General features: G+C 48.5%; 1 protein-coding gene across 15 annotated transcripts in view; it reads left to right on the top strand.

The window, feature by feature from the left end:
- Gtf2i (general transcription factor IIi) overlaps window positions 1–19,628 on the top strand; it is a 108,137-nt gene that overhangs the window by 72,496 nt on the left and 16,013 nt on the right. For all 15 annotated transcript variants that reach the window (XM_045142592.1, XM_045142594.1, XM_045142599.1 and 12 more), the window contains 10 exons: window positions 113–171; window positions 1,260–1,331; window positions 2,002–2,185; window positions 3,178–3,236; window positions 8,195–8,266; window positions 8,850–9,033; window positions 10,634–10,692; window positions 11,052–11,126; window positions 18,786–18,887; window positions 19,538–19,603. In XM_045142592.1, coding sequence (XP_044998527.1) covers window positions 113–171; window positions 1,260–1,331; window positions 2,002–2,185; window positions 3,178–3,236; window positions 8,195–8,266; window positions 8,850–9,033; window positions 10,634–10,692; window positions 11,052–11,126; window positions 18,786–18,887; window positions 19,538–19,603 — 932 coding nt within the window. The remainder of the gene's footprint in view (window positions 1–112; window positions 172–1,259; window positions 1,332–2,001; window positions 2,186–3,177; window positions 3,237–8,194; window positions 8,267–8,849; window positions 9,034–10,633; window positions 10,693–11,051; window positions 11,127–18,785; window positions 18,888–19,537; window positions 19,604–19,628) is intronic.

Here is a 19,628-nt window from a genome sequence, read left to right on the forward strand (position 1 = left end):
ACATTAGGATGTGCAGTCAGCACTGAAGATTGAGAGATGCATGGGCACCGGTGGTTTCCACCTCACGAGCACGTGCCTGCTGAGCATCTCGCCTCTCACTCTTACCTTTCAGACACGAGCTTCTGAACTCCACCCGGGAAGACTTGCAGCTTGACAAGCCAGCGTCGGGAGGTAGGTGTCCAACCCCCCAGTCACATCACAACAGAATGTTCAGGAATGGCGCCGTCCACTTGCAGGAGGGGCCATCGCTAACCTGCTGCGTGTCGCTAAGTAGAACATAGGATTCCAGAACCCCAGCACTCTACTGATGGTCACACTTAGACTCCCATGAATGACTAGAAACAAATCACAGGTAATAATCATTGCATTTCTACATAGACAGGTCTAGAACTAAGGTCTGTGTCCTCTGTGGAGTTGCAGAATTTCTTTTTTTCTTTTTCAAATTTTTATTAACAACATCCCTGATTATAAAAAATATCCCATGGTAATACCCTTCCTCCCCCCACTTTCCCCTTTTAAACTCCACTCTCCATCCTATCCCCTCCCTCTCTCAGTCTCTCTTATTTTGATGTCATCATCTTTTCCTCCTTTTATGGTGGTTTTGTGTAGGTAGTATCAGGCACTGTGAGGTCATGGATATAAAGGCCATTTTGTGTCTGGAGGAGTCCTACTCTTCCTTTGGCTCTTACATTCTTTCCGCCACCTCTTCCGCAATGGACCCTGAGCCTTGGAAGGTGTGATAGAGATATTGCTGTGCTGAGCACTCCTGTCACTTCTTTCTTTTCTTTCCATGAGCTGCAGAATTTCTTACCTGGCCTCAGTGTTTTATATAGTGTATTGTGAAAGTCTGCATTACTCAGTTGGGTAACTTCATCAAATATTGACTGTACTGTGGACATTACAAGATTGACTTTTGCTTTTATGCACGGAGCCATATGTGCCATCGTTTGCTGGATAGTTGTGCTGCTCAGGGAAGACTGCTGTATGTAGTTCCTCTTTTCTCTGCATCTCCCCTGTGGTGGAGCAGGGTCTCTCCTCACTGGCTGGCCGTCCTTACAGGATGGCTGGCAGTGTCACTTCTCCATGCCACAGAAGTGTTTTCTTTTCGTTGTCAATGAGTCTCGTGTCCTGTGTGTTGAGTGTCGGCACTGTTTAGCGATGCGCGCTTCCTGAGAGCCTGGGGGTGGTTTTAGTCACAGAGAGGAAAGCACATGTCAGACCTGTCACGTGATCCAGCCGTGCTCTTGCTTTTCCTGCAGTAAAGGAAGAGTGGTATGCCAGAATCACCAAGTTAAGAAAGATGGTTGATCAGCTGTTTTGCAAAAAATTTGGTAAGTCTGTTTTTTTCTCCAGACTAAACATATTGCAGAATATTATTACTTTAAAATTTATTTTAAATTTATTATTTATTTGGGGGAGAGAGAGAGAGGCAGACAGAATGGACACTCCAGGGCCTTCAGCTACTGCACACCAACTCCAGATGCATGTACCATCTTGTGCATCTGGCTTATGTGGGTCCTCGGGAATTGAACCTGGGTCCTTTTAGATACTTCGCAGGCAAGTGCCTTAACCACTCAGCCATCTCTCCAGCCTTTAAAGCATGTGTGAGTGGGTGTGTGTATGTTTGTGTGGGTCCGTATGTGTGTTGAGGTACATGTGGAAGGCAGAGATAAATGTTGGCTCTGTTCTTCGGTTGCCTCGCCTCTTCATTCACTGAGAGGGTGTTTCTTACTCAGCCCACAGCGCACTGATTCAGCTCATCTACCTGGCCAGCTTGTCCCAAGGGACCTGCCTGTCTCCACCTATAGAGAGCTGGTATTATAGGGAAGCTACCACATCCAGCATTTTCATGGGTCCTGGGAATTCAGACTCACCAAGCACATTCTTGACTGAGCCCTCTCCCTGGCCTTTTTTAATGTTACACTGTTTAAAGCTTTGGGTTGTACTTGAATGTGGCTTTAGCACGAACTGAGTTTGTTGAATTGCTCTCTTTTTCCTCAGCTGAGGCCCTGGGCAGCACTGAGGCCAAGGCTGTCCCGTACCAAAAATTTGAGGCCCATCCCAATGACCTCTATGTGGAAGGCCTGCCAGAGAGCATTCCCTTCCGAAGCCCCTCATGGTACGGGATCCCCAGGCTTGAGAAGATCATCCAAGTGGGCAATCGGATTAAATTCATTATCAAAAGGTAGAGTCGTTTCCTTGGAGCACATGAGACCCTCGCTGATGTAGACGGGCCTTGTGTTCTCTGCACGCGCCTGCTCTCCAGGAGAAGGCGTTCATTTCCTTGAGCTCGCGTTGCTTCAGTATGGTCTTGGGGAATAAGAAACGGAGACTCATAGGTCTGCCCTTGCGAGGCAGACCCCTGGTCAGGGCAGGAAAGCACGGGCCATGCGGGGACATGGGGGGTGGGGGCGACCAGCAAGGCCAGTGGCTCCCGAGGCCTGTAAGAGAGGTCTCAGCGGTGGCAGGAGGCAGGCCTGCACACCACTGTCTGCAAGCCTTGTGCCCAGGTTCCAGCGCAGGAGGCCGAGGGGGAGCAGCTCACCCAGCAGGAAGTGGTGGGGACGTCCTAGAGCAGAGATGTCCGCAGCCCGCGCACCGCAGGACTGGCGCCATGAGCTAAGGGTCAGCAGTGGGGGCTGGGCACGCGCGCACCAGACAGAAAGGTTCTCACGGCCTCTAGCTGTGGGTGCCGTGTTTGGCGTGTTTGGCAGGATTTGAGAGTTCCACGGTACGGCAAGCACTTAGGACATCCACACCAGCTAGTGTAAGATGCTGGAGGAGGCGAAGGTTTGTACTTATTGTGCAGAAGTGTGTGTGGAGGCGCCAGTAATTCCATCTGAAGTGGGGGAAATTGAAATTTTGAAAAGACAGTAGCCAGCATGGTGCATTTCACTGCAGAGGCGGGCAAAAGGAGCCATGGTTTGAAATAAGTGGCAGAAAATAAAAAAGAGAGACTAATTGAGAGGGGGAGGGGATATGATGGAGAGTAGATATGTGAATGGGAAAGTGGGGGAGGGGAGGGAATTATCATGGTTTATTGTTTATAATTATGAAAGTTGTCAATAAAAAGTTTAAAAAATAAAAATAAAATAAGTGGCAGAGTACACTTGTGTGGGCAGGGCCTTGAGGTTGCTTGTACATTCCCTGTCAATTCACTAATGTTCATATTTACAGACCAGAACTTCTGACTCACAGCACAACTGAAGTCACTCAGCCCAGGACAAATACACCAGGTAAGATAGACAGGACAATCCTTTCCCATTTCTTTTCTTCCCCCCAACCTTTTTTTCTTTTTCTTTTTTTTTTTGGGTTTTCCAGGTAGAGTCTCACTGTAGCTCAGGATGGTCTGGCGTTCCCTGTGTACTCTCAGGGTAGCTTCAAACTCTCTGGGATCCTCCTACCTTTGCTTCCCTTTATCTTTCTAATTTATTATAAAATGTAACCTGGGAGCTACAGAGATATCTTGGCAGTTAAGGTACTTGCCTGCAAAGCCCAAGGACCCAGGTTCGATTCTCCACTATCCTCACGTAAGCCAGATGCACAAGGTGGCACATATGTCCGGAGTTTGTGTCCAGTGGCTGGAGGCCCTAGTGCACCCATTCTCTCTATCTGCCTATTCCTTTCTCTCCCTCCCTCTCAAATAAACAAATAGCTGGGCATGGTGGTGCGCACCTTTAACCCCAATACTCTGGAGGCAGAAGTAGGAGGATCATTGTGAGTTCAAGGCCAGCCTGTGGCTACAGAATGAGTTATAGATCACCCTGGGCTAGAGTGAGACCCTACAGGGGGTGGGGGACTAAATAAAAATTAGCCCCCCCCCCTTGCATTATTGCATGTGCTTAGTAAAGCACTCTTCCCCAGAGCTAAGTCCGCAGCTCTGTCATTACTTTGATTTTGAGGTGAGGTCTCACCGAGTCACCCGTGCTGGCCTTGTACTCAGGAATGTCACTCTTCCACCTCCTGAAGAAGTTGTGGTGAGAGGCTTGTGCTGCCTGGCCCTGCTGAACTTAAACCGTTTTACAGACTCCGTGCACCCTTCACGGGCAGTCAGGGGCCTGTGAAGGAGAGGAGTCCGAGACAGGCACCCCCTCCACCCCCCGCACGCACCTGTGGGGCCTGTGGCTACAGTGAGTGGTGCAGGGCTGGCTTTGTAGGTGGGGTGTCCCAGCCCCTGCTGGGATTTGGAGTTCAACCTGTTCTTATGCCCAACTGCACAGTGAAGTATCTTATATAATTGCGTTTTGTTTCGGGAGACGAGAGTCTCACTGGCTTGGAACTTGATATCCTCCTGCCTCCTCCTCCCGCACTGGCATTACAGCCCTGTGCCTCCATGAGTAGCTCACCTCAAATTCTTTGACCATCTGGTTGTGTTCCTCACTTTATCATGTTTCTTTTTTTAAAAATACTTATTTTGTTTATTTATTTATTAGTGCCAGAGAGAGGGAGGGAGAGAGATAGAATGGGTGTGGCAGAGCCTCTAGCCACTGCAAGTGAACTCCATACACATGCACTACCATGTGCATCTGGCTTACAAAGGACCTGGAGAATTGAACCTGGGTCCTTAGGCTTTGTAGGCATGCACCTTTACCACTAAGCCATCTCTCCAGCCCTAATCATGTATCTTAATTCTAGCTCATCATACTTCATAAGCTCAGCTGCTCCATGTGGCTACTGGAAGCTGATGATAGCTGAAACTACAGCCAATATAAAAATCTTAAACTTACTAAAACATTATCAGTTTTTTCAACTTTTGTTTTGTGAAACTCAGTTGCATGATTCTTGAGGGTGAATATGACAACACTGTTTTACAGGGTCCAAAGATTGGACCCTGGGACTGGGGAGATGGCTCAGCTAAAGTACTTGCCTCGCAAGCTCGAGGAGCTGAGTTCAATCCCCAGTACCCATGTAACAGTATCAGGTTTGGTGGCGTGTACTTGTAATCCCAGCACTAGGGATGTGGAAACAGGAGACCACCGGCCAGCCAATCTAGCCTCATTGGTGAGCTCCAGGCTAGTGAGAGACCCTGTCTCAAAAAGAGGTGGACAGCTTGCCGGGTGTGGTGGTACACACCTTTGATCCCCCCACTCAGGAGGCTAAGGTAGGAGGAGCACTGTGAGAGTTCAAGGCCAGCCTGAGACTACATGGGGAATTCCAGGTCAGCCTGGCCTAGAGGGAGACCCTACCTCAAAAGCTCAAAAACAAACAAAAAACATGTGAGGTGAACAGTGTTCCTGAGTATGACACCTGAGGTCTGTCCTCTGGCCTCCACTGCATCCTCACACGTGTGTATATACATATGCACGCGCACGCACGCACGCACACACACACACACACACACATTTAAAAAGGTTGGATCTGCTGGCAGACCTCAATCTTTGTACTATTCATTTATTTATTTAAGAAAAAGAGAGAGAGAATGGGTGTAACAGAGCTTCTAGTAGGCACTGTAAAGAAATTCCAGATGCATGTGCTGTCTTGTGCATCTAGCTTTTATGGGTCCTAGGGAATTGAACCCAGGGCTTTAGGCTTCATAGACAAGTGCCTTAACCACGAAGCCATCTCTCCAGCCCTCAATCTTTATGTCTGTGGGCCATCTTAAATGGCAAGTCCTCTAATTCAGCCTGTACACTGATGCCCAGCCCCATAGAAGGTGGTGACGTTCTATGCGGTCCTTTATTTATCAGAACCATGTGCATCATCTTCCTCACCTTTGTTCCTGACCCAGTGCCTGTAGATCACCCACTTTGTAAGTCTGCTTACACTTTGAGAGAATCCATTTGCAAGAGTCCTCAAAGGCCTGGCCTGTCATATGAAAGCCAGTGCGGGAGGAAATGAGTAGGAGACAGCCAGGCATGGGCCGTGTCGTGCCTGTGATCTCAGGAACCTGAGGCAGGACTGCCACAGAGTTGAGGGCAGCCTGGCCTGCATAGTGAGTTCTAGGCCAGCCTATGATACAGAGCAAGACCTTCCTCCAAAAAGTGTGTGTGTGTGTGTGTGTGTTGGGGGGGTGATTCTCAGGGGAAGGCTCAGTAAATATAGTACTTGCTGTCCAAGCATGAGTTTAGATTCCCAGAACCCATGAAAGCCAGGCACCGTTTTACGAGTGTCTGTAATACAAGCACTCCTGGGACAAGAAGAGAGGCAGAGACAAGCTGATCCTGTGGAAGCTAGTGGGCCAGCTAAGCTTGGCAAACACCACGGTGAATGAGAGACCCAGCTTCAAGCCAGCTAGGTGGCTGAGACCGACACCTAAGGTTTTCATCTGACCTCTGTGTGCACTGCAGCGCACATATGTTCACATTCACACACATGAACATGTCCACACACACACACACACACACACAGCAAAAAAGGAAGAGAAAGTGAGTCTGCCTTTGAAACTCTCCATTTGTGTGGTTAATAACTTGTTTTTATTTATTTATTTGAAAGTGACATAGAAAGAAAGGCAGATAGAGAGAGAGAGAGAGAGAATGGGCACACCAGGGGCCTCCAGCCACTGCGAACGGACTGTAGCTGCGTGCACCACCTTGTGCATCTGGCTTACGTGGGTCCTGGGGAGTTAGCATGGGCCGTCTGACTTTGCAAGCAAGTGCCTTTAACCACTGAGCCATCTCTGTAGCCCATGGTTTTTATTTATCAGAGAGGGAGAGGGAAACAGTGGGTACACCAGGGCCTCCAGTCACTGGAAATCATGTGACACCATGTGCATCTGGTTCACATGAGTCCTGGAAAATTGAACTTGGGTCCTTTGACTTTGCAGGCAACTGCCTTAACTGCTAAGCCATCTCTCCAGTCTCTAAATTTTGTTTCTTTGAGGCAGGATCCCAGGCTGACCTGGAACTTACTCTCTGGCCCAGGCTGTCCTCAAACTTCCAGCAATCCTCCTCCATCTGCCTACCGAGTGTTGGAATGAGCCACCATGCCTGGCTTCACAAGCCTATCTTTCCACCCATAGCAGGCCTCCAGCAGCTGTCAGTTTACCCAAATTCCTATTCCCTGTGTGATGCCTTCAGGATTTGTGCTGTTTAGCCATCAGACCCGCAGACACATGGCTTGGGGTCATTTATTAGTTGTGTGTCATGCTGTGATAGAGCAGGTTAAGGAAGGAAGGGAGGCTTTGTTTTGGATCAGCTTTGGAGTACAGTGTGTCATGGCAGAAAACGCGTCACCATGGGAGATGGCTCACGTCTGAGCAGGTGAGGAAGGGGAGAAATGAATGCCAGTGGCCCCCCCCACGCCCTCAAGTGCACTTCCAGAGGTGTTTCCTTGGTGACTAAACTCTAGTCAAGGTGGCAGTGACAGACCCAGCACTAGCAGCTGACTGAGAGCCACACCCACAATCTACCCAGCCTCAATGACATGTCTTATTTTTGTTGTTAGTTTTTTTTTTCTTTTGTTGGTTTTTTGTTATTTATTTATTTATTTGGTTTTTTTGAGATAAGGCCTCACTCTAGCCCAGGCTGACCTGGAATTCACTGTGTAGTCTCAGAGTGACTTTGAACTCATTGCAATCTTCCTACCTCTGACTACTGGGATTAAAGGCATGTGCCACCACACCCAGCTTGGGTTTTTTTTTTAATTTATTTATTATATATATATTTTTAAGACAGGGTCTAGTAGTCCAGGCTGGCCTTGAACTCACTATGTAGCCAAGGATAACCCTCATTCTTTCTACCTCCCAGTGCTGGGAGTCCAGTTGTGGACACCACACCCCTTTCCTTTCCATGTCTTATGTTGCCCCCTCCAAACCCGTCTGTGGTTCTGGCTGTATTTTGGGATCAATTGTGGTGCTTTCTGGGAAGTTTGTTTCTGTTCACCCCAGAGAGACAGGGCAGTGACCGACCGGAGAAATGATTTCAGCTAAGCCCAGCTTGCTGAGCCAGACTTGACAAGGGCAGCTGCATCAGCAGGGAGACCTCACCCAGTCACCCTTCTCCTGTATGCTTGTGCACCCCACCACCACATGCAGCTGGGCACGTGCGAGTGGGTGGCTGCTGCCACACTCTCACTGGGAATGTCAACAGGCTCGATCTGTGAGCGTGTCTGGTGACTAGTCACAGCTTCTGTGAGCTCAGAGACCGTTCCAGAACAGGAGCGGCACTGGAAAGGAGGTCACCTAGCCTGCCTGGTCTGTGTCAGTCTCAGTAAGCAGAGTTAATTGTTGATCAGCTCTGTTTTCTCCTCTTCCCAGTCAAAGAAGACTGGAATGTTAGGATCACCAAGCTCCGGAAGCAAGTGGAAGAGATTTTCAACTTGAAATTTGGTAAGCACAATACAGTGTTTGTGTCTCAGTATATAAAAGAGAGGCCGCGTTCTGAATGAGTTTTAGAAATTCAGGACATCAAAAGAGAAGGTCCCTGAAACTGAATCTTGGTTTATTTCTGCTACTACTAAACAGTACCGAATCGGCTTCATTTCTCAGTTTTGTTTGGTCATGTCACAGTGGGGAGGGAGGGAGGACTTGTGTGCTCCAGCTAGGGCTGCATAGCAAGGAAGAACTGACTTGCGGCTGGGTAAGGTGGCTCACACCTTTAATCCCAGTACTTGGGAGGTCGAGGTGGGAGGCCAGCCTGAGACTACATAGTGAGTTCCAGGCCAGCTTGGGCTAGAGCAAGACCCTACCTCAGAAAACAAAGCAAAAGCAAAAACAAAAGGAAAAGTGAAGAATTAGCTTGAAACAAAACAAAGAAGTCCTTTTCTTTTCATCTTTAGTATGCACACTATACTAAGCAGTCTCCTTGGTTAGGGCTGAAATGTCAGGGTGTGGGCATAGCATCTAAGTGGGCACAGCTAAGTGAACCCCTGTGAAATTCCCTTCTACAAGTTAGGTTCCTGCTCTGTTTCAGCCCAAGCACTAGGCCTCACTGAGGCCGTGAAGGTCCCCTATCCTGTGTTCGAATCAAATCCCGAGTTTCTTTACGTGGAAGGCCTACCTGAAGGGATTCCCTTCCGAAGCCCCACGTGGTTTGGCATCCCACGCCTGGAGAGGATCGTTCGTGGGAGTAACAAGATCAAGTTTGTTGTAAAGAAGTAAGTTCTAGTGGCCACCAGGGAGGGCCCCATCCCCCAATTTTTTTTGAAACAAGTAAAATCCAATTTCTGCTTACAGTGTTTTGCTATTGAGAGATGACTGGTGGGACAGTCTTTAGCTTTGAGCCAGGGCTCTTCTTGCCTTGTCCATTGTTGCTGAGTCCTTCACTCTTTACTTGCCTTTCTTCTACACAAAAAGAGTCATAGAGGGCTTGAGAGATGGCTCAGCAATTAAGATGTTTGCCTGCAAAACCACAAGATCCAGCTTCAATTCCCCAGAACACATGTAAGCCAGATGCACACGGAGGCACATGCATCAAGTTCGTTTGCAGTGACTAGAGGCCTTGACACACTCATTTTCTCTTTCTCTCAAATAAATAAGGTTGAGGTGCATGTCTGCAAAGCCTAAGGATCCAGGTTCGATTCTCCAGGTCCCGCATAAGCCAGATGAACAGAGTGACACATGCATCTGGAGTTCGTTTGCAGTGGCACACCCATTCCCACTCTCTTTCTCTCTGTCTCCCTCTGTCTCTAATAAATAAATAAAATAAACCTTTAAAATATATTTATTTATTTATTAAAGAAAAGAGTAAAAGAAAATAAAAGAAAAATAAAAGAAAGGGCATGGTGGCACACACCTTTAATCCCAGTATTTGGGAGGCAGAGGTAGGAGGATTTCTAAGTTCAAGGCCAACCTGGGACTACATAGTGAATTCCATGTCAGCCTGAGCTAGAGTGAGGCCCTATCTAGAGGAAAACAAAACAAACAACCCCTCTCAGAAGCACAGCTTCCTCGAATTGAGATCTAGACATGTGGTATTCCTAACGTGATGCAAGCTTAGAAGACTGTTGTGGTTTGTGGTACTAAGAATAAAACCCGGGGGCTCCCATATGCTGGGCAAGTGCTCTACCACTGAGCCATGGCCCCACCTGAAAGGCCAAGCTTTGTCTCTTTCCCAAGCTCATCTTTATTTATTTATTTATTTAAGAACAAGAATGGGCGTGCCATGGCCTCTAGCTACTGCAAACAAACTCCCTTGTGCACCTGGCTTATGTGGCTGCTGGAAAGTCGAACTGGGCTCCTTTGGCTTTGCAGGCAAACACCTTAACCACTAAGCCACGTCTCCAGCTTCTCCCCCCCCACACACACCCAGTTCATCATGATGAATATTTGACTATCACTGACTTAGTATTTGCTTTTCTTTTCTTTTTTTTAATTTTTTTTTGTTCATTTTCATTTATTTATTTGAGAGCAACGGAAAAAGAAAGAGGCAGATAGAGAGAGGGAGCAAGAATGGGCAGGGCAGGGCCTCCAGCCACTGCAAACAAACTCCAGACGCGTGCGCCCCCTTGTGCATCTGGCTAACGTGGGTCCTGGGGAATCGAGCCTCGAACCGGGGTCCTTAGGCTTCACAGGCAAGCACTTAACAGCTAAGCCATCTCTCCAGCCCAGTATTTGCTTTTCTATAGAACTTCAGTAGTTAAAGAACTGAGCGTGTTAATTTTCCATTTAAAATAAAAGGTCCTGGTCGTTCATGCCAGTTACATATGTGCATGGGGTTCCAACTGCTATGGCACACTGTGGTTTTTCTCTTTCTAGACCTGAGCTGGTCGTGTCCTACCTGCCTCCTGGGATGGCCAGTAAAGTTAACACTAAAGGTAAGAGGCTGCGCTCCGGGTCAGGCTTGCGCGCACTGAGCAGTCCCGCCAGCATATCGTGTGTCGTCCGAGTCGCACCCTGTTGTCGCTGTGGGGCTCTTTGGTCTGCTTGTGTGCCGTTTAAACTGTTTGATTTAACGGATCTCTTTTTCTGTCAACATCTCGTTGAGAGAGTCACATTTGCAATCCTCCTGTCTCCACAGCTTTGTTGGCACTCGTGGAGGATTACACTACCCGTTTAATGCTTCAGGCCTCTTTGAACGGAGGCAGAGTGTGTGCATTTTAGTGCTCGGCTTCTGTAGCGCCCTCTCTGTTGTCCCAGCGCGGCTCATGCACGTGCTCGTGTGCTTGTCTTGCAGCACTGCAGTCCCCAAAGAGACCACGGAGTCCTGGGAGCAACTCCAAGGTTCCCGAGATTGAGGTCACGGTGGAAGGTGAGGCCGTTCCCACCATGCTCCTCTGACTCCTCACAGTTACGGGCACTCCCTCATTAGTGCACGCACCCTAGGGAGGCGTCCCAAAGCTGGCTCCCGTGTGGATGCCTGCCTTGAGGATGCCAAGGCCTGAGGCCAGCCGGGGGTAGAGCCAGATCATTTGTCGCCTGGAGTGACAGTCGTTGCTGTGTTGACTCAGTGACTGGTGAGGTGTGGCAAGCAGGCAAGGTGGATGGGTGGCGGGGCGGAGGTCACAGGGAAGTGTGTCGGGGCGGGCCGCGGCACAGCCTGCAGAGCGATGGAGGCCGCGGACACCCAGTAGCAGGGTGTTCATCAGGATGCCGGGGACAACAGGCCTCTCCTTAACTCTTATTAACTGACTTATTTATTTGCATGGGTGTGTGGATGCACCAGAGCAGATGAACAACCAGCTGCTTGTGTCCCTTTTCTCTTAAGTGGTGGCCTGGAAATTATACCAAGGTCACAGCGGGCTTTGCAAGCAAGTGCCTGTAAGCACTGAGCCAGCCCCTCAGATAGCTTTTTTATTTATTTATTTTTAATTTTTATTTATTTATTAGAGATGGGGTGGGGGAAGACAGAGAGTGAGAATGGGTTTGCCAGGGCCTTCAGCCACTGCAAAGGAACTCCAGGTGCATGTGCCCCCTTGTGCATCTGGCTTATGTGGGACCTGGGGAATTGAGCCTCAAACCAAGGCTAAACCACTAAGCCATTTCTCTAGCCCCTCCCTCATACCTTTTATTTTATTTTATTTTTGAGATAGGGTTTCACTCTAGCTTAGGTTAGCCTGGAATTTACTCTGTAGTCTCAGGGTAGCCTTGAACTCACAGTGATACTCCTACCTCTGTCTCCCGATTGCCAGGCTCAGATAGCTTTTAAAACATTCTGGGCTCTTGAGAAAGGCCTAAGATGGCACAGCAGACAACCAGGTGGCTGGTAGTCCTGATCCTTTCGCTGCTAGAGTTAACACATGCTGCTGCCCTAGGCTGGGGTGAGTTAGTCTCTGGGTATTCAATACAAAAGCGGAGATGAGTGAAACCACCAGCACCATTTTGCAGGCACCACTGTGTGCTATAAGAAATGGTAGGTGCCAGGAGTGGTAAAACACATCTTTAATCCCTGCACTTGGAAGGCGGAGGTTGGTAGGAGGATATCCATGAGTTCAAAGCCACCCTGGAACTGCAGAGTGAGCTCCAGGTCAGCCTGGGGTGGAGTGAGACCTTGCCTTGAAAAAACAAAAAGTGGGGGTTATGTTTCTTTTCTTTCACACACACACACACACACACACACACACACACACACACACACGTACGCACGCACGCACACATTATTTACTTATTTGCAAACAGGAACAGATAGGTGACAGAATGAGTAATGGGCATGCCAGGGCTTCTAGCCACGGCAATTGAACTCCAGATGCATACACCACTTTGTGCATCTGGCTTTACCTGTGTACTGGGGAATCGAATCCCTGTCATTAGGCTTAGCAGGCAAGCACTTTAGCCACTGAGCCATCTCTCTAGTCCAGGGTATATTTCTTAAACACAGGTGACAGACCTGCCCCTGGAAGCAGTTTTATATGTAAGCTTTTTGTCATTGGCCCTGTTAGAATGAAGCTAACAATACGGGCTTGTTTGGCAATGAGGTGTGGAAAGAATAGATATTTTTATTAAACTGCGGGTTGTGAGGCCAGAGGACTTGGGGTCAAATCCTGAGATCCACCACTCAGTGACGTTCCTTCAGCTCTGTTTTTCAGTTTGTAAAGAACTATAAAAGGCCGGGTGTGGTGGCGCACGCCTTTAATCCCAGCACTCGGGAGGCAGAGGTAGGAGAATTGCCATGAGTTCGAGGCCTCCCTGAGACTCCATAGTGAATTCCAGGTCAGCCTGGGCTAGAGTGAGACCATACCTCAAAAAATCAAAAAAAAAAACACAAAAAAAAAGAACTATAAAAATAGTTCTCTTTTTTAAATGTATGTTTAGTTATTTATGAAAGAGAGAAAGAGGCAGATCTAAAGAGAGAATGCACGTGCCAGGGCTTCTAGCCACTGCAAACAAACTCTATACACATGTGCCACATTGTGCATCTGGCTTTACATGGGTACTAGGGAATTGAATCTGTGTCCTTTGGCTTTGTCAGCATGCGCCTTAACTGCTAAACCATCTCTCCAGCCCAGTACTCTGGTTTTTACAACTTGAAATATGCTGTAATCCCAGCACATAGAAGGGTGAGGCAGGGGGATTGGTATAAGACCAGCCTCGTGTATAAGAGTGATGCCCTGTCTCAAACAAGCAGATGAAAGGGTTTGTTTGTTTGTTTCTTGAGTGGGCTGATCTGGAATTCATTATGTAGCTTCAGGGTGGCCTTGAACTCACAGCAATCCTCCTACCTCTGCCTCCCGAGTGCTGGGATTAAAGGCGTGTGCCACCATGCCTGGCCTGAAAGTATTTTTTTTAGTGCTCTTGGTAGTGTTGTGGGTCTGCCAGTTTCTTCCTGTGGTGCCCACCTGTTATGAAAGGTTTGCCCGCAAGCCTGCAGTGTGAGCAGGGTGCGGGTCAGACACCGACAGTGGCCTGTGAGGAGGAAGCCATGCTGTGGAGTGCTGCTCTCCCCTGGGGTCACACCTGCCTGCTGCTGGCACCAGCTGGCCCAGACACCCTGGCTTCCCTCACCACGCTGGCCAGGGAGCTGAGTCCTCGGGAAGAGCTTTAGAAGAGCCAAACACTAACATGGACAGCAGCCAGCTGTCTTCCGGGCTTAGCTTAGCTCTGTAAAATGATCACAGCATCCTGGCGCGCACATGTGACCCCGAGTGGCTAAGGAGCCATCCTTGAGTGTTGAGTGAGCAGCCGGGCTGTAGCCCACATGCATAGCCCTGAATCTCCACTTCACAAGCATACATGGGGACGGTCATAACAAGTCATTTAACACCCGGGACATGCTTGGGACAGTGATCAGTGTGGCTCTGTCTGCCCTAACATGCTCCGAGCAAGTGTTGGTGCAGAGTGAGATACAATGGGTAGGTAAGGTAGCTCAGGATGGTGAGAAAGGAGAAAGCCTGGAGCCCGTAGAAGCGTGTCTGTGAACTGGCGAGTTGGAGGTTCCAAGGGTATCCCCATGTGAAAATCCACCCCAGCTGTGGGGGTCCCGGGCTTTATCAAAGGAGAGAGCATTTGTTGCTCACTGTGGCTGACTGTGAGTAGCTTCCTCGAGCTCCTGCTGCCTCGCCTGACCTGGTACAGGAAGTTGATACCGAGACCAGAGGCCGCTGCTGGGCTGAACATGCCCCCGGTTCCTAGGCCTATAAGTGTTGGCCTAGAGAAGCCTTTGGGTGCTCTAAGCAGAACTGAGTGGGCTGTTCCCGTGGAGGTTTCATGGTGGCCTGGCTCATGAGGTTTTCAAGGGGAACATGGACCCTGTTGGGAACTGGGCTAGAGACAGTTGTGTGACATTCTGATAAAGAAACTGGCTGCCTTCTGCCCATTTCTTGAGACCTTGAACATCCTTGAATCTAAACGCAGTGGACTTAAGGCAGAGGCAGAAAAGCACTGGGTCTGTGTTTTGTCTTGTCTTTGCTGCTCTTATTCAGGCCTACAATGAGAGAAAACTAGATACAAGGCAGAAAGATGACAAAGAAGTTTGGCACAGAAAGAAATATAAGCAAGTTTCAAGTCCCAGGCACTATAGACTCTTCAACTGTAATTGTTAAAGAGTTACCATCATCAAAAAAGGTGCTGGCGGGCTGGAGAGATGGCTTAGCGGTTAAGCACTAACTAACCCTAAGGACCCTGGTTCGAGGCTCGTTTCCCCAGGTCCCACGTTAGCCAGATGCACAAGGGTGCACACGCGTCTGGAGTTCGTTTGCAGAGGCTGGAAGCCCTGGCGCGCCCATTCTCTCTCTCTCCCTCTATCTGTCTTTCTCCCTGTGTCTGTCGCTCTCAAATAACTAAATAAATAATGAACAAAAAAATTATTTTAAAAAAAAAAAGGTGCTGGCTAGCAAGCGGGGCTTGGTGGCATGCCTTTGATCCCAACACTCGGATACAGTGGTAGAAGGATTGCTCAGAGTCGAGGCACCCTGAGAATACATAGTGAATTCCAGGTCAGCCTGGGCTAGAGCAAGACCCTACCTCAGAAAAAAAAGGGGGGATGGCTAGGGAGGAGTGTCAGTGATTAAGTATACTTCCTGCACAAGAGTGAGACGCTATGGAGGCCTGGGGCTGCCCAAGTTTGAATCTCCAGGACTAACATACATAGCTGTGTATGTTCACATCTGTAACGTCAGACTTAGAGTGAGCAGAGAGCTCTAGAGAATGGATGGGGCTGTGACCAGCAAGCACCAGGATCACTTCAGACTCTGTTGCTAGGCAGAAACTAGCGGGCAAGTGAAGAGGGGACACCTGATGCTTTCCTGCAGCCGCTATGTGACAAGTGCACACACCACACATGTAGATAGGATGCATGCCCACCTCACACCTTTAATCCCAGCACTCGAGAGGCAGAGTCAGGAGGATTGCAGTGAGTTTTAGGCCACCCTGCGACTGCATAGTGAATTCCAGGTCAGCCTGGGGTGGAGGAGTGAGTGAGGCCTACTTCGAGAAAGCAAACAAACAACAAAAAAAGATAGGCTAACTTCTGTGCTGAGAAAATAGGACAAGACCCAACCCACTGAAGGGACCTGCTAGTAAGAGTGTGAATGTCTTCCCCCACCCCCACCCTTGGGACTCACTGTAGTGTTAGGCGGTCCTCAATCTCACGGTGATCCTCCTTCATCTGCCTCCTGAGTGCTGGGATTAAATGCCAAGAACATGAATTCTGGAAGGAAGAGGCCTCAGGGGGACTTTTGTTTTTTATTTTTATTTTTTTATTTATTTGAGAGCAACAGACAGAGCAAGAGGCAGAAAGAGAGAGAGAGAGAGAGAGAGAATGGGCACACCAGAGCCTCCAGCCACTGCAAATGAACTCCAGATGCATGCGCCCCCTTATGCCTCTGGCTAACGTGGGTCCTGGGCAATCGAGCCTCATACCAGGGTCCTTAAGCTTCACAGCCGGCGCTTAACCGCTAAGCCACCTCTCCAGCCTCCTCAGGGAGACTGTTGAATGAGGTCTCTGCTCTCCAAGGTCAGGCTTCATCCCAATATGACAGCATCACCCACATGGTACTTGTTCTGGAAACAGGTAAGCTGCAAGGTGGAAGTTGTCCTTTATTGTACTCCAGTTCTATTGAGCTAATAGGACTAAGCATCATGAGGCATAGTCAGACTCATTGCCAGGAGGCCGTGAAGGGCCACTGCTTGAAGCTGTGAGGATGAACTGTAAGTTGATAGAGATGCCAGGACCATGGGACATCTGCCCAGAAATGCTGTGAGCTCACAGAGGCTCCTGCCCACAAGAGAAGCTACAGGCAGCAGAGCTGGAGGGACTAGGCTGCCGGCCCTGGAAGGCACGATGATTTTATCACTAGATACTGCACACGGAGATGGTCCCCTGCTCAGACATTCTTGATCCCACCTTTCCTTGCTGGCTATACCCCCATTCCTCCCTCTAGGGATGGGAATGCTTATTCTGTGCCATTATACATTGCATATATGTAACTTGTTTTCATTTTTCAAGCAAGGCTCAGAGTTAAGTGACTGCCTTGTGTCTCAAATATGATTTTAGACTTTTGCCCCATAGTAAAAATGTTGATGATTGTGGGGACATTTGAAGTTCAGCCAAGTGCATTTTACATTATGAACAGACCATGAGCCCGTGGGGACAAGAGATGAAAGGGTAATGCTTAAGTATTACATCTGAGTAGCAGGTCCATAAGGGGTGGATGTGTGACAATTAATCTCTGGTTGTCATCTTGATAGGACTTAGAATCGCCATGGAAACAATCCTCTTGGCATATCTGTTGGGCTTTTCTAGGCTAGATTAATTGATGTGAGAACACGCGCCCCGTGAGTGGTGCCATTCCATGGGCTTGGGTCCTGGGCTGTTGAAAAGGAGGGAGCTGGCTGAGAACTCAGCATGTATCACTCCGCCTCCTCACTGTGGGGTCACTGACCAGCTGCCCCAAGTTTCTGCCACCATGCCTTCCCCATCATGGTGACTCTTACATGGAACCACAAGCCAAAAAATAAACCCTTCCTCCCCTAAACTGATGTTTATTTTTACTTACTTATTTGAGAGTGACAGAGAGAGAAAGAAGCAGATAGGTAGAATGGGCGCGCCAGGGCCTGCAGCCACTCCAAATGCATGTACCACCTTGTGCGTCTGGCTAACGTGGGTCTTGGGGAATCGAGCCTCAAACTGGGGTCCTTAGGCTTCACAGGCAAGTGCTTAAACGCTAAACCATCTCCCCAGCTCCTGATTTTTTATTTTTTATTTTTTGATCTAGATGCTGGTTATAGTACAGGCTGACCTAGGATTCACTATGTAGACTCAGAGTGGCCTTGGGCTCACAGCGATCCTCCTACCTCTGCCTCCCCAGTGCTAGGATTAAAGATGAGCACCACCACACCCAGCTCTAAACTGATTTTTGTCAGGTGTTTTGTGTCAGCAATGAGAAAGTGGTATAGTTGTTATATCCAGGGTTCCAATAAAACTTGATGTTTCTTTATTTTTCCAGGTTTGACTTTTGGGATGGGATGAGAGATGGTGCCATGTTGCCTAGTAGGCTGACCTGGCACAAGGCAGTTCCCAAGAAGCAGACTGCTGGCTCATACCCAGAATTTGTTTTTCATATTAAAAAATATATTTTAAAAAAATATATATATATATGTATATATGGGCTGGAGAGATGGCTTAGTAGTTAAGGTGCTTGCCTGTGAAGCCTAAGGACCCAGGTTCGATTTCCCCAGGACCCACGGTAAGCCAGATGCATAGGGTAAAGCATGCTTCTGCAGTTTGTTTGCAGTGGCTGGAGGCCCTGGCGCTCCCATTCTCACACTCTCAAATTAAAAATATATATATGTATGTATGTATGTATATATATATATTTAAATTTAAAAATTATTTATTATTTGAGAGAGAGCGAGAAAGAGGCAGATAGAGGGATGGGCATGCCAGGGCCTCCAGCCACTACAAATAAACTCTAGACACATGTGACACCATGTGCACCTGGCTTATGTGGGTACTAGGGAATCAAACCTGGGTCCTTAGGCTTCGCTGGCAAGCTGCTTAACTGCTAAGCCATTTCTTTTTTTGTTTTTGTTTTTGTTTTTGTTTTTTGAAGTAGGGTCTTACTCTAAGCCCAAGCTGACCTGGAATTCACTATGTAGTCTCAGGATGGCCTTGAACTCTCCGTGATCCTCCTGCTTCTGCCTCCTAAGTGCTGTGATTAAAGGTGTGTACCACCACGCCCAGCTTTTTCATGTTTTTAAAAAGATTCCTTTGGATTAAAATTATAAGCTTAGCCAGGCATGGTGGCGCCTGCCGCCCTGTTTGTTTGAGAGCAGCATGGGACTACGGAGTGAGTGCCAGGTCCACGTGGGCTAGAGTGAGACTAACTGGGCACGGGGAGGAGGACACTAAGCCAGGTCTCTTGCACTCTCGTTGCTGTGGTACAGCACCTCAAAAGCAGTGGAAGGGAGGAGCAGGGCTTGTCCTTCAGTCATGGGCACATGCCCACGGAGCTGTGTCTTGATCGTTCTCTAGGCCCCAATAATAACAACCCTCAGACCTCCACTGTTCGAACTCCTACGCAGACCAACGGTTCCAATGTTCCCTTCAAGCCTCGAGGAAGAGAGTTTTCCTTCGGTAAGGATGACATTCATTTTCCTTCAGCACTTTAAATATTTATTTGAGAGAGAGAAAGGGAGGGAGAGAGAGAGACAACGGGCGCACCAGGGCCTCCAGCCACTGCAAACAAACTCCAGACACATACGCCACCTTGTGCATCTGGCTTACATGTGTACTGGGGAATTGTACCTAGGTCCTTAGGGTTCACACGCAAGCACCTTAACCGCTAAGCCATCTCTCCAGCCCACTTTAGCACTTTACATGAAAGCACTTCAAGCTTTATTTCACCCAGCCAAGTGTTGATTCTGTAGGTGTGTCAGTCAGTGGCAACCTTCTCCTCCCCCCCCCCAACTCTTGAATGAGCCTGCTGGCCTTTGACACTCTCATCCCATTAGGCATCCTGGGTGACTGATAGTGACTACCGAGTCATTTCCTGTGCTTAGACCCAGACTCCGCACCCAATGGGCACTGTTATTTCCATCGAGTCATGTATTTGTAGCCAGAGTATTAGGAATATGTCAGTTTAACAGGACTGTTAAACTGGACAGTTAATCAGGACTGGGGAGACTGCCACACTGTGGCCATCCAAAAGCTTAGGGCAGAGTCCCCAGTGACCCCGGGAAGCACTTGCTAACACTGGGACCCCTGCTGTCTCTCTCCTTTTGCAGAGGCCTGGAACGCCAAGATCACCGACCTGAAACAGAAGGTTGAAAATCTTTTCAATGAGAAATGCGGTAGGTTTATTTTGAGACGCCCGTG

This window comes from Jaculus jaculus, chromosome 2 (assembly GCF_020740685.1).
Source record: "Jaculus jaculus isolate mJacJac1 chromosome 2, mJacJac1.mat.Y.cur, whole genome shotgun sequence".
Classification (NCBI taxonomy): domain Eukaryota; kingdom Metazoa; phylum Chordata; class Mammalia; order Rodentia; family Dipodidae; genus Jaculus; species Jaculus jaculus.